Source organism: Rhea americana, unplaced genomic scaffold (assembly GCF_003343005.1).
Source record: "Rhea americana isolate MKP2758 unplaced genomic scaffold, rheAme1 scaffold_90, whole genome shotgun sequence".
NCBI classification, from domain to species: Eukaryota; Metazoa; Chordata; class Aves; order Rheiformes; family Rheidae; genus Rhea; species Rhea americana.
In genome coordinates this window covers 3,192,650-3,207,837 of record NW_028187089.1, presented here as the reverse complement: position 1 = coordinate 3,207,837, position 15,188 = coordinate 3,192,650, and the positions used below count along the sequence as shown (strand labels likewise).

At 56.5% G+C, this 15,188-nt stretch overlaps 1 protein-coding gene across 7 annotated transcripts in view; it reads right to left on the bottom strand.

Moving 5' to 3' along the window:
* The window catches only part of NHSL2 (NHS like 2), a 49,057-nt gene that overhangs the window by 12,688 nt on the left and 21,181 nt on the right, over positions 1 to 15,188 (bottom strand). The window contains exon 1 of one of the 7 annotated variants that reach the window (XM_085324255.1): positions 15,078 to 15,182. The exons of 1 other annotated variant lie outside the window; for it this stretch is intronic. In XM_085324255.1, coding sequence (XP_085180381.1) covers positions 15,078 to 15,141 — 64 coding nt within the window. In that variant the 5' untranslated portion in view covers positions 15,142 to 15,182. Of the gene's footprint in view, positions 1 to 2,367; positions 2,653 to 4,677; positions 4,861 to 9,736; positions 9,919 to 15,077; positions 15,183 to 15,188 lie in introns of those variants that run through there. 5 more of the 7 variants (XM_085324257.1, XM_085324256.1, XM_085324252.1 and 2 more) reach the window with 5 other exon arrangements.

Here is a 15,188-nt window from a genome sequence, read left to right as displayed (position 1 = left end):
CCTTCCAGAAAAGAGAACTCTTAGCATTGAATCTGCACTCAATCACCTTTCCTGGGCTGCGGCAGTAGGTCAAACTCCAAAGACATGAGTAGCTTTTATGGTCCCTCTGGCCAAAAGGGTAAATCTCCCAAGTTTAACACACATTTAGGGGGGGAGATAGTGGCAAGCATGGGACCCTGAGGGGTTRGAGACCTCCTGTGGGCTTTACGATGGTGCCAGCGATTCAAGCAGGCTTTCACAGAATCACAGAATCTGTAAGGTTGGAAGGGACCTCTGGAGATCATCTAGTCCAACCTCCCTGCTCAGCAGGGTCACCTAGAGCATGTTAGACAGGGTTGCATCCAGGCGGGCTTTGAATACCTCCAGAGAAGGAGACTCCACAACCTCTCTGGGCAACCTTTTCCAGTGCTCTGTCACTCTCACAGTGAAGAAATTCCTCCCAGCCTTTCTGGGCTGCGTGCCTGTCCACAGCCCCTGCCACAGCAGAGACCAGGCACTCCTATTTGCTGTGTGACGTGGACTTCCTCTTCCCACAGTGCTAGGGGGTGCCCCAGCCTTGCGAGCACTTCTGCACCCTGGCAGACAAAATGCAGCCACCTCTGCGGTGGGATGTGCTGTTTAATACCAGCCCCCACCTGAAGCACGAGGGAGGAGGCAAAGAAAGAAGTGATATCAGGGCAGTGCCTGGGGCACTAAACAGCCCTTGGGAAGCTCTGCCTGTGCTGGAAGTGTTGGTAAAGGAGGACTACAGGTAGCAGGTCCTGGCTTCCCAGCATGCCCTTGCACTGTTACTTGCTGGAGACACCAACAGGTGAGATCTCCCAGCCCCACTGTTKTCTCCCCCCCCCCTTCCCTCATCTGGTTCCTTGCCATTGGAGCCTGTTGCAGCTAGCCCAGCTCCCCCTGGGCCACCTCTCCCCCCGCTGCTCCAGCCCGCCAAGCCCTGGCTGCCATCCTGACCGTGCTGCCTGCCCTCCCTTCTCCCTCTGTGCCAGTTTAGCCCAGTGGCAGAGTTTCCACAATGCCCAGCATCCAAAAGCAATGTGCCACATCCCTAGCCTAGTTACTTTTATAATTTGTGTTACCATAACAACATGACTTAACACAAGACTTTTTTTTCTTTAAATAATTTGAGTTGTTTCCATATCAACCAAGAGGGGTGTGTGTGTGTGTAAATCATGCTGAGTTTTTGCCCCTTTGTAGAGAGCCGAAATCCCAGGGGGCTGGTACAGGCCAGCTGCTATGGATGCTCCTGGAGCAGAGCTGGGGGGATGAAATTTGCCGTGCTCCAGGGTCAATGCAGACCCAAGTTTTCAAGTTGGAATGTGGCTTTTGCTGCTCATGCCCCCTAGTCTGATGCCTGCCATGTGGTAGTGCTATAGCAGTCTCGGTCATGGTAAAACAGGCATGGTGAGCCCCACAGGGCTGGAGGGCTCAGATCTGGGAAACAGCAGTGCCATGTTGGCATGAACCCAGCTCACAGCCCCTGCCAAGCTCGTGGCAGCTTGAGCCATGCTCCCTTGTCCCAGCAACATCACTGTCTGGTGGAGAACGGGGCCAGGAGTGTGGGATGTGCATGGAGCAGGGCCCGGGTACCTCCCCAAAAGCATGAGCGTACATGGCTGCAGGAAGGGAGCTGGGGCTGAGACGGGAGCATGGGATGGGTGAAAGCCTTGAGGGAGCTGGGGACCATCCTGGGGCACATGTTCACCCCTGCAGGCTCTGGCCACCAGACCCACTCTCTTCTGCAAGCTGAGGGGTGTCACTCTGCTCCACCATGTCTCTGTCACCTACAGCCCCCACCATTTCTGAGGGCAGCTTTGAGAAGCAAAACTCAGCCAAGACCCCAGAGCAGAGCCTCAGAGGATGGCGAGTAACCTTGCATTGTGTCCTGGCTGTCTGCACCACGCCGCCTGCCTCGCTGCACACCCAGCCCTTGGCCTCGTGGTGTGGTCAGTGGGCAATCATCATCCTGCCTGTGTTACACACCAGCTCGTTCTCTGCTCTGGTTGTCCCCACAGCCCAGGGCTGCCCCTCATACAGGCATCCAGAGCATCTCTTCTGGACCCAGCAGCATCTCCTGTGGAACCCGTGTGAACTGGAGATGCCCCCAAACCACAGCACAGGACCCCGCACTGCTGCCAATGGAGGCAGTGAACTCCCTGGGTGAACTGAAATGTCCGTGCTAGGAGCCTCAAGCCCACTGCAGGCACCTCGCTGCCTGCGTTGCCTCTACCCTGGCTGCAGGGCAGCCTGGTCCCATGCCACCTCCACCTCCACTTCCACCAAAGCCCTCTCTGATATTGCCTTCCTGCATTACTCAGCTGCCTTCCCTGGAGCCAGCAATACCAAAGCTGGACAGCTTACCTAGGTGTCCTTTGGTCCTGCTACCCGGTGCCCCTGAGTGCTGCCTGGAGTCCTGCTCGCTCTGGGTGGCCCCGGCACCCTTGCCAGCCCCTGGCATCCGCCCTAGGGGCTCAAAYCACGTGACCAAACCGCAGCATCGAAACTTGGGGCCGCCCTTGCTCAAAGGGGAAGTGCGACCTTGGCTATGCTCGCTGTCCCTCTGCCGGGCCCTCCTGCATGGACCACAGCTCCACCCGTGCCCCCCCTCCTTGCACACCTCCTGCCCCCATGGCCCCAGGAGCATGCACAGACCAGCCAGCAACCAGGACAATTGCAGAGTGAGGGTGGACAGGGAGAGGGCATCCATGTTCTACAGAAAACAGAATTGCTCCTATAGGGCTTTCTACCCATGGAAAGCTTTGCAGATGCGTGTGCATTTGGAAAAAACAAAAACAAAAACAAAAAAAAAMCAASGGAGATGGCACTGTCCTAAGCTGACACGCACGACAGAGATGCTGTATCATAGGCAGCAGCTGGGCTGGTTGTACGTTCCCAGCAGAAGTGGCAGCTGAGGAGGAGAATGGGTCAGCAAATGAAGATAGCAAGCCATGCTACGAGGGCTGTGCCTGTGCCTGCACAGCCTTCTAACTGTGGAAAAGAGGGTGAGCTTAATCCCTTTATGCTTTTGCTCACTGAAGTTAGGTGCTGGGAAGTGTTTTGGGCCCCCGGCACAGCTGGCCCCCAGCCAGCCTTGAGGGCTGATAATGCTTGAGGGCCAGGCTATTTCTGGGAGCAGCCAGCGGCTGGCTTGTTCCAAGACCAAGTTTGGGATGATAATGCAAGTCCCATAGTTGCCATGGGAATGCTGAGAAACCTTTCCTAGTGTCTCTGCAAAAGAGGAGCTGCTAGATCACCTTGGACCAGGTGGTCTCCAAGAGAAGCTGCATACACAGCCCATCTCCTGCAGACTGATGCCTTCATAGCCTGAGCCAAATCCTGTGGGCCACAAGCCACRCTGTGCCTCACATCTGGATCACTTCTACATGACGACGAGTATTGAAAGTGGATGTGCAAGGCAGAAAACCCACGTACATTCCCTCTGGGAGCTCTGAGGAGACACAAGACACTGTCATGTCTCCAGCGCCCTTCGGCAAGGGGCAGCACTCTACCCACTGGGCCATGCTGTTTCTCCAGCAAAGCCCTGCCTAGGCATCCTGTGGCACCCAGGATCCCTGGCTGGCAGCAGGAGCATCCTGATGGGAGCTCAGCAGAGCGAAATTGCAGCAGATGGAGGAGTGATGCAGCCAGAGCAGAGCCAGCTGCCCTTCACAGCGACCTCCGAGGTCCAGGACGTTCCTCCCGGCCTCTCAAGCCGTCATGCTTATTGGTAATGGGTCCAAAATAAGCAGTGCCTCGGGGGGACAAACACAGCAAACATCTCCTGGAGGCCAGTGGAGGCCTGGAGGGCACAGCCAAATGCCTGGCTTTTTGTTCCATGCACTACCCAGCATTTCTGACCTGAGCTTCACCTCCCTCACTGCTAGAGGGAAACTGAGGCACAGGGCTTGGCCCAGCTGCCCTTCTGACTTCCTTCCTCTGACCCTGCCCTGAGGAACAAATGCACTAATGGAGCTGTTGGTGGGTGTGCGAGGCAAGCAACTTTGGGTGTGTGCCAGCACTAAAAGCAATAACCAGTCCTGCTCTTGTGGGTTCTGCTCTGGGACAGCCTTGGGTCCCAGCACATCTTCTCCTGCACCTTGCCATGCAACTTCCCCTTGGTTTGCTTGCCGTATTCAGCACGGTTTTGGTGCTATGTGCTTAAATCTGCACTAGCACCTAGTGCTAAAGTCTCCCCAAATGCCTCCAAATGTATGAGGACAGGCATACAGCCACACAGGGTACACTGTCCTCTAACCTAGCCTTCTCCAACTCAGCCCCCGGGTGCATGCACCAAACCCTGCATTTTCATACAAGTTCTCAGATTTGCAAACTATCAGTCACAGCAGGTGTCATCAGAGGGTACTGCTAGCAATATAACGTCTTGCAGGTTCTTATGCAGCATAAGCAAGCGTTCAGCCTTGGGATGGCATGGCTCCTTCGGATTACGCTATTTGCTAGTAGAAGGACTAGGTCTGAAGTCACTGGGGAGAATACTTCCCACCATAGGCACTGAGCAAAGCTATTGCTCGAGCCAGAATTTGTTCTCTCCAGGAAAAAGGGAGTCCCTGCAGGACTGCCAGCTGCAGAGCATAGACTGGCATATGTGCCCATGCCCTTAGCATTTCCCCAGAATCACTCACGCTCAGCGCCGGCAACTGTCCCAGCATTTACCTACTGCCCACGCATCCCGAATCCACAGAGAGATATTTGACAGAGCCATCAAGAGCTGTTTCCGCCCAGGGTGAAGTTACCATGAGATGTCTCTTGCTCGAGCTCCCCACCAAACTTTTTCCTTCTCAAGTGCGYGCCGAGAAAGAATGAAGCAACAGCAATGCAGGTCCTGCCGCTTTGCTCCTCGCCGGCGATGCAGTGGCACCACAAGAATGATGTAACAGCAGCAGCGGGCGATGCACCATTAGCAGAGCAGCCATGGCAACGAGTAGCAGTGCAGCAACCACCAAGCGACAGCGGCTCGTCCTAATGAGCTTCAGAGAGCTTCACAGTGCTGGTGGAGGAGGACTGCAAACTTCAAGGCTGAGACTGATCCTGCCAGCAACCCAAACTCCACCGACAGGAGCCAATGCATGGCGGTGCCAAAACCRTACGCCACCGGCCTCGAGTGAGCTTGCGGGCCTGCTGACGGCACAGAAACTCCTCTGCTCTTGCTGCAGGCAGCCTGACGACATTGCCAATGGTACCAAGCCAAGGTGCACACCGGTCTGGGACTAGCGGAGAGGAACAGAAAACAGCAAACAGCAGGAGTTCACAGCAATGACGGAAAGCGCTTCCTGTCCCAAGCTCACCTCCTGCTGAACTCAGACACGCTGATCCAGCTGCCCCACTGAGACGTGTAACAGCAAATGAATCCACCATGCACATGGCAGCCAACTTCCAGGACCGGACATCGAACTCGGTCCAAATGATATCCCAAACCTCAAAACATGAAGCAACTCTGCCACCGGCAATGCCAACACCCATGGAGAGCTCTGCTTGCTGTGAAGATCTTGCCGTTCTTCTGCAARCAGAAGGATGGAGCTTGCCCGGTGTGAGCCCTTGCCTGGGACAGCCTACGGCAGGCAGCACGTCTGTCCCTAGGAGTACAGGTGAGGCTCCTCTGTTGGGGGGAGCTGCAGGAATTGTCCCTGCCCTGGTTGGCACAGACAGCTCTCCCCACGGTGCCCACCGCCATGAGGCTGGCACGCTCTCTGTGTCGGGAAGAACAACAATAGTGCAGTGACATGGTGGAGAGATGCAGTAGCTAACTGCACTACTGCACGACACCGGCCAGCAGACACTTGTCTGATGCTCCTTTGAACCCTGGCACCAACAAACCAATCTGGACTTTAATACCACTAAGTAATAAATATCTCCACCTCTAAAGAGCAGACACCTAACTAGTCTGAATCTATCCAGCCCTGACCTATAACCCCCAGCCCCATACTTCACCCGGTAGCTATAACAAGTATTATATCATCTTCCTGCTTACTGCATAGCTGCAAGCTGCACTGAGACCCCAGAGATGCACGCTGCAAGCTCTGAGTGCCACTTCCCAAAACCCYGGAGGATGAGTGATGGAAGACAGAGGCAGAGGGTTATTTCAAGCCATGTATCATGTAAAAGTATTCACAGGCAAAACGGAGCTGGACCTGAACGAAGCAAGACCACTGCAGCCATAGGCATCCTCGGGATGGGGAGGGCAGRGCTATCTCAGCTGGCAGGTGGTAGCCACTCCACTGTGGATGTGACGGCAAAATCCTGGTGCTCAGCACTACTGCTACACAGCAGGSCAGTATTTTGCAGCAGCCTCAAACTAAAATTAAATCTTTAATTCATTAAAGATTAACATCACGCTGCTATACTGAATGTGCCACAGGCACTAGGCATCCTTTTTATTCTCCCTGTTTCACAGGCAATCAGCTGATTCTTGTACTGACAGGAGAKAATGGTATTGTAGAAGTTGTTGGCAAGGGTGGGTGGGTTTGGCAGCTAGGAGGGTCACTTAGCTTGTGGGAAGAAAGTTGGGTTGTACAAGATGTTTTTGCTAAAACCTCCAGCAGCGAAATAACTACTAACATCACTGTCCATCAGTAGGGCTCAGAGTCAACAGCATGTTACCTAGACAGGACAGACTGCCTGACAGACCTGTTTGCAGTCCTGTGATGAGATCCTGGAACAAACAAAAAGCTGGATCCCAAGTGTATCTGGGATGCACTGCCTTCATCTCCCCACCATCACGGGGCAGGCATGGAGGGGACATGGGTGCTCCCCCACAAGGCGTCAGCCTGATCACAGTGGGTGATCCTGTGGCTGTTGCCAGCACCTGGGGACCTCGTGTGAGCTTGGCACCCTCTTTCTGGGGCCTGTGGGGAGCAGTGGGGTGCTTTGTCGCTTGGGGAGCCGTTGCCGCAGCAACCAACCTGCTGTCACTGGCGCAGAGACAGGTGACGTTTGAAATGGTGACAGCCAAAGAGCTGCTGTCAGTCAAAGCACCCGGCTCCCGTGCAACCTCCGGCCAACCACCCGGTGGCCAGCAAGGGACCAGGATGCCTGGGGCCTTCCCAGGAAGGTAGTGCAGCCCAGCAAGGGATGCCAGGCGGCAGGACTTGGGGCAACGCAGGCGGCTGGGGCAGGCCTGCTGGTGGCACTGCTGGCCAGACTACATCTCTCTCTGCTGCATAGTCCCGTGAGGCCAGCCCCAACCTCCTGGAGCTTGGTGAGGCACAGAGCCGAGTTCTGCTGGGCTGGCGTCACCCTGGCACCAGCCCTCGCCACGACCGATGGGCAGAGCAGCTCAGTCCTGTGCCCCAAGACATACCCGAGCAAAACCAAGCTAGCCGGAAGGGCAACAGCAAAACCATGAGTGATGAGGAACAGCTGAAGGAATGGGGCTACTTAGGCTAGGAGAGGGAGGTGGCTTAGCTTGATGTAATAACCATCTCCCAGGATGTGGGGTGACGGCAAGAAATCAAGTCCACCTTCAGTAGAAAATCGAAGGCGGGATATCAGGAAAATCCTCCCGAGCAGTGGGGCAGCAGATCCTGGGAAGGTGATCTGACTGTATGTGGGATCCCTTTCCCGAGAGCTTTTTGGAAGCAGCTCAGGCACACAGCAGCCCTGGGGGGTGCAGGTGAGCAGGGACATCCTCAGAGCCTATGGGCATGCTGGTGGCTGGGAGTGAGAGCTGGGCGCCATGCCCAGGGCCAGGGCACTGCGGGCTTCTGCAACTGTGCTTTTGAGTGGGAGTCTTGCAGAGGCAGTGCACAAAAGCCCTGCAGGCTGCAACGACAGGGTGGGAGGTGAGTGGCTGGGTGTAGGTGAGGACACCCACCCCRTCTGCCCACCCTGCCAGCAGCATCTGTTATTCCCAGCGCTGGGGCTGTTCTTATGTAGAGGCGGCGCTATCAGTTAAAAGCCAGGCCCTGTCTATTTGGCTCTGGAGACACAAAAACGAGACCTTCCTGGGGCATCCTGGCACCTGGCGCTGGCAGGAGAGGCAGGAAGCAATGCCCTGTGGGGAGGACTTGGCCTGCGAGCCCAGCAGCGTGCGCGGGCACAGGACGAGACGCAGTGCGCCTTCCGCTTGTGCTGTGGGCACRGGAACTGCCTGTGGCTGCGGCTGGGCTCTCAGCGGGGCACAACCTGATACTGCAGCTAGCCATCAGATGAACTCACTCTGCTTGCTGCTGAGGGTCCAAGAGCCGTGGGGATGTGGCCTCATTCTGTCAAGGGCTTGGCCAGAACAGGATGGACGCAATGCACAGCAACCTTTGCTGCTCCCGAGGACAGGCCAGGATGGAGCTGCGCACACTGACCCGGCGGCCACAGGCCGAGTGGCTTTCGATTTGATAGCAGATGCAGGTRCTCCTCACCTTCAATTTGCTCTCCTGCCCAACAGGAGAAGTCCAAATGGACCACAGATGTCTGACCAACCTGCCATGAGCCCTCCTCTAAAGGCAGCCCACAGGATCAGACCCYGCTAGCCCTTCCTCTTTTGCCAGCCCTTCTCCTGGCCTGTCCCTGCTCTAATGTGACTTCCTCCGGCCTGTTGCAGTCCTCTAGCTTGGGTACTGCCCTGGTGAAGAAAGGCAGAAGTTTTTCCTTGGAGCCTCAGGAAACTTGGCAGAGCAATCTCCAAGGATCCTCCTGGCCATTCCCAGCATCAGCTGGCCCATCCTCTGCTATGTGAGGACCCTCCKGCAGCCCCCTGCTTGAGATGCTCCTGAGCATCCTAGGCTGCAATAACGCCCATCCTTGAACCAGTGTGGTGGTYTTCTCTGAGCCCGTGGCAAGGTGAGCCCCCAGGCCAAATGGCCTGGAAGTCCCCTAGGCGATCAGCCCTGGGCTGCAACCCAGATCACAACGCTCGAGCCCCCATTTCACTCCCCCCCTCCATTTCCCAAAATGGCTCACTGGTTGCTAGCTCTTCCCTGGAGATTTCCCCAGCCTGGCTAGGATGCGGACATGACTAGGTTGCACGCRGACGTCCCGGGCCATGCTGGCCCCTCTGCCACCTCTGCCAGGGGTGCAAGCTGCTTGTGGCTGGAGAAGCTGTAGCCCCTCGCTGGGACCGGGAGCTTCCAGGAAAGCGCCGTTTCCCCTGTGCCCTGCAGGTTTTTACACTCTCCAAGCCCTGGGACAATGCGAGGAAGTTGCCTGCGAGAGGAACGCGGCCAGGCATTGGGACAAAGGGGCCCGAGATGTGAACTCGGACACAGTGGGAGTGATGGCGAGCGCAGCTCAGTCCCCAGACAGCTCTGGCATTCGCATCAGCCTGCAGCGCTGCTGACCTTGCTCCCACAGCCTCCGGTGCCAGTGCCCAGACAAGAGGTGCAAGAACTGCCAGGAGGGTGCAGCACTGCAGGGCATGGCAGAGCCTGTCCCACCGGGCCTYGTGCAGTGGGCTCCTGTGTCTTTGTCACAGCCACCAGCAGAGTAATGACACCCCAACAGGCTGGGGAACAGCAGTAAGGATGGAAAAGGGAAGGGAAACCGTTGTAGTTAGGGCCTGGCAGGATGAGAGATCTGTGGCACCGATCTGGAGCCTCCTGCAAGCCCTCTGGAGATGTCTGCATCCCCGTGCCCCGGTGGGTTAGCCCCAAAAGCTTGCTCTTGCCCTGCAGAGTGAGCAAAGCCCATGTCAAGCCTGTGACCTCTGCCACCCGTGCTGCACACTCCCCTCCATGGAGGAGGGCTGTAGGGATATCCTGCCCGCCCGCATTGCCTGCCTTACCTCCGCGGTGCCGGGACAGCGGGAGCGACTTGGCCTTGGCCATGGGGGCTGGTGGCAGTGTGGGGGCAGCGGGGGCTCCGCTCGCTGCTGGGACGCTGCGCGCTCCGCTCGCCTGCTGGCCCTTGTGTCAAAAGCGTGCTGAGGGGGTGAGCTTCCTCTGCCTTCCCTGCCTCCCGGCCCTTTCTCCAGCCCAGAGAGAAAGGAAATGTCCAGGAACTGGCTGTTTGAGCCAGTTCCCTGCAGCCCATTGTCACGGCCCCGTCCCCTCTTCCTTCCCCTGCCGCCGGCCCAGGGGGAGGGGTGGTACAAGGGGCCGTGTTGGCCCGCAGCCCCTTCTCGCTCTATGCACCCTGCCTGCTCGGAGCACCAGGGCTTCTCCCAGTGCACTACGGCCGGTGGGGCTCCCGTGACACTGGTGGTCAGGCTGGCCAGGCCCTCGATGGGGCTCTGGAGATATCGCCAGTGCCCACGGCAGAGCGGCAAGGCAAAGCAGGCTGTTCCTCCTGTTTGCACCTCTCCCAGGCAGGCTCAGGAGCTGGCCCATGGCTCTGTGTCCCCCAAAGAAACCTTTAGGGCTGCTGCCTACCTCTGCTCATGCTGCAGCAACAGGCCCCACACTGCTTGTTCTGGTCATGTATTTGCCACCTAAGAAAGCTCCTGCATGGACATTGGGTGAGACTGGGGAGCTGCAATGCTTTCGAGGGAACCCTTGCTTAGCTCTTCTCTCCCTCTGCACTTTGTTGCAGCACCCAAAATGGGGATGGGATCCCCCAGCAAGGACAGGCTGGGCTCTCCACAGAGCCACAACACGCTCCGGCCATGGCTGGCACAGGGACCAAACGGTCTGGTCACCTCCTGAAAGCCACATGGGACTTGGAGAGATGCTGGTGCAGGCTGGCWGCTCCCCCTGCCATTACTCTCCCACCTCTCCAGCACGGCTGTTCCCACGTACTCTCGCTGGAGCAACCCTTTAAATCCTCGTCTGGAAATAAATGCCTGGCGACCTGACCCCAGAGCCTGGTGCAGCTTCCCAGCTTGGTGGAGCTGCCTTCTCACTGCAATACATGAACATTTTTAAGCTACAAAAATAAAATAAAAGAAAAGTAAGGAGAGTTTTTGAATTCACCCAACTTTTGCACTGGAAGATGCAAGAGCCCCCCAAGCTTCCTCTTGTTTTGGTTCCTTCCAAAAGCCGGAAGCAAAGGATCCTCAGAGAGCACTTTCAAAGTGCCCCAGAGATTTCTAAATCTAAACATAGTTTTCCCAAAGGAATGAAGCCCTTGGGAGCCTCAATTCCAGCAGAGACAGGAATGCAGCCTCAAGCACTCAGGTCACTTTGGGAAACGCTTCTGGATATAGTACAAGGCAGCCTGTGCGAAGGGCTGTACAGGTAGTGCTCATGTCCAAGGAGCTCGCCCACAGACACTTGGCTTCCTCTTCTCTGAGACCCCTCACTGACCTGCCACGACACCAAGATCTGCCTCCTGTCCCAACAGATCACCTTCCAGGACCAGCCTTGCATCTTGCTAGCACAACATAGAGCAGGACCATTGCTATTCATCCCTTTCCCAGGGCTCCCAGATACTCAGCGACACAGTAGACCCCAAGGATGAGCTGGTCAAAGGATGGCCAAATGCCAGGAGAAGTCACTTCACTCACACACTGACAACTCAGATAACACTTTCATATGTTTCTCATAGATTGGGGAATTGGGAGGTCTGCCCCAGAACAGGCCAGCAAAGGCCAAGGAGGAACCAGCAATGGATTCCCTTGCTCTCCAATGTCTCAGTACCAGCCCCCATGTGATCTGTATCAGAACCACTCCTGAGCATCTACAGAGCGAGTGCAAAGAGGTGGTGGTAAAGGATATTCATTGTTGACATTTTTCTGAAATGAGCTGACTTGAGAGCAAAATACAAAAACTATGGAACCACAGAGAGAATAGACATGGCCGCCAGGGGCTGTTTTCCAGATRGACTCTGCCAGTAGCTGCAATGTGGTGCTCCATCACTGCACTACTCACCTTCGGGACCACAGTCCCTTAACCAGCAAGCATGTGTGCCTGCAGAGGATGTGCAGGCTCTCAGCACCCACCCACCCTTCCACTTCACTGTCTAGTAACTTCGCAGCACAAACCATCTCAGTTTGTGAGACCTGAAGCAGGGTTGTGTGCGCCACCCACCAGCTGATCTCCCCACCCACGTAGCTGGTGCGTCTTCTGGGACCCCATCCCATAGTCATCACGACAGCCAGAGACAGACACAGTAACCTGAGAGATACCTTCCAGTCAGATCATTGGGCACGGAGACATGCTAATTCATCATAGCAATTGCAACAGCCAGTAACAACGATGCTTTCTCTGACCAGCACCTTCAAACACCACCACTTGTAAACAGGTATCTTGGGTTCAGAAGCAGCCTATGGATGACAGCACCTTGCTTGTCTCTTTGGGCAAGCAGGGAGGATGTACAGAGAGGCAAGCGCCATAGTCTGAAAGACTGCACTAGATACATATTAAAGATGCATTTTCRCCCATTGGCTGGACTAAAGTCAGAGCACCCCAAGTTCATGCAGACTTGTCCAAGTACAACCTGGCAACATCCTACTGTAACATGAGGAAGGGTGCATTTTAAGTAACAGAGATGGTGCCGAAAGAAAGGCCCCTCTGTGTGTTGCCCTTTACACTGAGGTATGCATGGACCTAGACACTTGCTGCCTGAAGCTGTTGGGAACATCCACATTCCTGCAGAGCTCTCAGCTCCGACAGTGAGCGACAGCCAGGGGCTGTGACAACAGGCAGTAAATTCCAGCCTGAGGACTGAGCGAAGAGGCAGGCATGTCCCTGACAGGCTCTACCAGAGCAGTGTGGAGCAGCTCTGGCTAGAGAAGCAAAACCAATGTATATTGATCAGGAGTTGCCCAGGTGAGCTTGGCTCTGCTCATATGGAAGAACAATCCTGCCTGGGCCTAGTCAAGGTACCTCCAGGCCTGGGTGGCCACTAGCAGGCTGCAGGTCTCCTTCCTCTCTGCCCCACAAGGGACCCTGTCCTCCACTCCCAGAAGCCTGGCTATGGTTGTGGCTATCCTAATGGCCACTCCAAATTAGTAAGAGCTGCCCCTGCTCCCCAACCCATCTCCTCCACGTCGCCAGCAGAGCTAAGGCTGGCTGCAGTGGTTTGGCTGCCTGGCCCTGTAGCTGTTCCACTCTGCTGGGGAGCCACTGCAGGGTTGTTTCTCCAGGGAACGTGAGGCCCAAAGGGTTATCAAGTTTCAGCAACCTCCCCTAAGCAGATAAGCTCTAGCCCGGATTGCTCCACAAGGAAGCTTGTATCTAGCTGYTCAGGAATGCCTGAGCCATTATATCCCAACAGCCTCAAGTCTAAATGGTCTGGGAGCATCACAGTGTTCTCCACTCCATGTGCAAGATGAGTTTAGAGATCTCCAGTGCCAGATGGGCAAATCACATTTCTCCTGACTTAGTAGAGCTGTTGTTCACAGGCCCTGCCAGGAACCCAGAGGAGCTCTGCTCTGCTCTGCTCTGCAGTCAGCTTGGGCRAAAGCAAGGAACTGGGGTTGTGGGCAGGCAAGGAGGAAGATCTATCTGCATGAGATTCCTGTGACTGCAGGGTGCTCACGCACTCTGTACCTGACAAGAGAGACAGGCCAGTTTTCCCCGCAAAGGCTATCCTTGCAGCCCCTGCTTGGGCCCTTCCCGGCAGCACTGGGAATGTGATTTGCAGCTTACTCTCCTAAGAATCCCTTTGATGATGCTGAAGTGTGATTAGCTCCAGTTCCCCCTCGGAGCTGCACCAGCTCTGGCTGTCAGCAAGGTCATTAGATGTAGGCAGGGAGTAGGCCAGCATCATGTAGCACTGAGGGAGCTCAGGTCACAACCTAGGTTCCACCCGTGGCCTGCTCCCTGCAAGACAGGGGCTGAGGGAGATTTGCTGGGTACTGGACGCTGCCTCCAGCAGCACAGCATTCTTCATCCTTCATGACCAGTTGAGCAGGGGAGTCCCACCTGAGCTCCTACATGCAGTTTGAAGCTTTCTTTGCCCTCTTTCAGCCCTTTGTGACAATTGCTACCACCGAGGCTGCAAAATTATGCAGAKGCAGTCTGTATTTCCACCCCCTCTGCCCGCTAATTATTAAGCTGTAACAGTCACTCAGGCTATGACAATCACTCCACATCTTAATGCAGCTCCTAAGCAATTTTCCAGAGGTCTCTCCTAGGGCTGGCAGGTTCCGTGCTGTTTCCCGCATTGCCACATCCCTGTTCTTGAGCCACTGACCAGGCAAAGGGAAGTGCTCACAAGAGCAAAGTCAGGCAGAGCTGAATGCATTGCGCTCTGGGGTGCTAGGGGAAATAGACCCTAGACAGGCCTGAGAGCCAAGGGACGTACCAGACCCAAGTGTGCCCGGGGTTTTCAGGCAATTCCAGGGACTGGTCTGGGTCAGGGAGGAAAACTGAACTTCCAGGTGACTGGAAGGGTGACTGAACTACCTGGGTCAGCCCAGGTGGGGACAAGGGAGTGATCAGACAGGTCCTGCTTGTTCCACCTGGCTGTTACAGAGCATGGGTGCACTCAGTTGCCCGCTCTCAGCTCTGAGCTAGCCCTCCACGTGCCATGCTCTTTCCAAATGCCTCTTCTGGATTTGCCAGGGTTTCTGCCTTCCTTAGACATTTAGCTATACGACACCCCTTGGAGATACCCACCTCCCTCACTGGCTGTGGCAGAAGGGGGCTATGCATGCTGCAGGTTACATATATTGGAGGGTACGCAAGCATGGGCTCCCCCACTGGGCAGGACCCAACTGTGSGAGGCCAGTGAGCACAGGCCTCCTCACAGCCCAGGCTGGTTCCCCACAGCCCAGGGCACAAGTCAGCACCTAATTCCACACACCGACAGCAAGTGGGGCAGCAAGGCCCCATAGCGAGCCGCACTGAGCACCACTCGACTGCTGGAGCTGCCAGCTCTCCGCAAAGCCCTTAGTTGGAGGTGACCTCTCCCTGTGTCCTCCAAGCGACCCAAACGGACCAAGTAGCCGGGGGAAATGCAGCAAAAGACATGCCTCCCCCATCCCCGCTGTTGTTGTGAGGTCCAGCCCCGCTGCTATAGCGAGGTGCATCGCTGCTACCACAGCGAGGTGCATCTCGCCCCACGGCATGGGCCGGGGAAGAGACTCGGACAGCCTGGGGGGCACCGGGGAGAGGGAGCCTGCGCGTTCCGGGGGGAACCGCAGCGCCGGGGTTGGGCGCGCCGGGGCCAGCCCGGGGGCAGCGCGGGGAGCGGGTCCCGTCGCGTCCCGTCCCGCCCCGCCCCGTCGCGTCCCCCGGTACCTGTTGCTGAGCGCATCCTGCCCCGCCGCTGGCTGCGCGGCGCCTTCCGCTGCGCGTTGCCCATCCTCCGGCGGCGGCTCGCCCGGCCCAGGTGGTCAGAGCGCCGCCGCC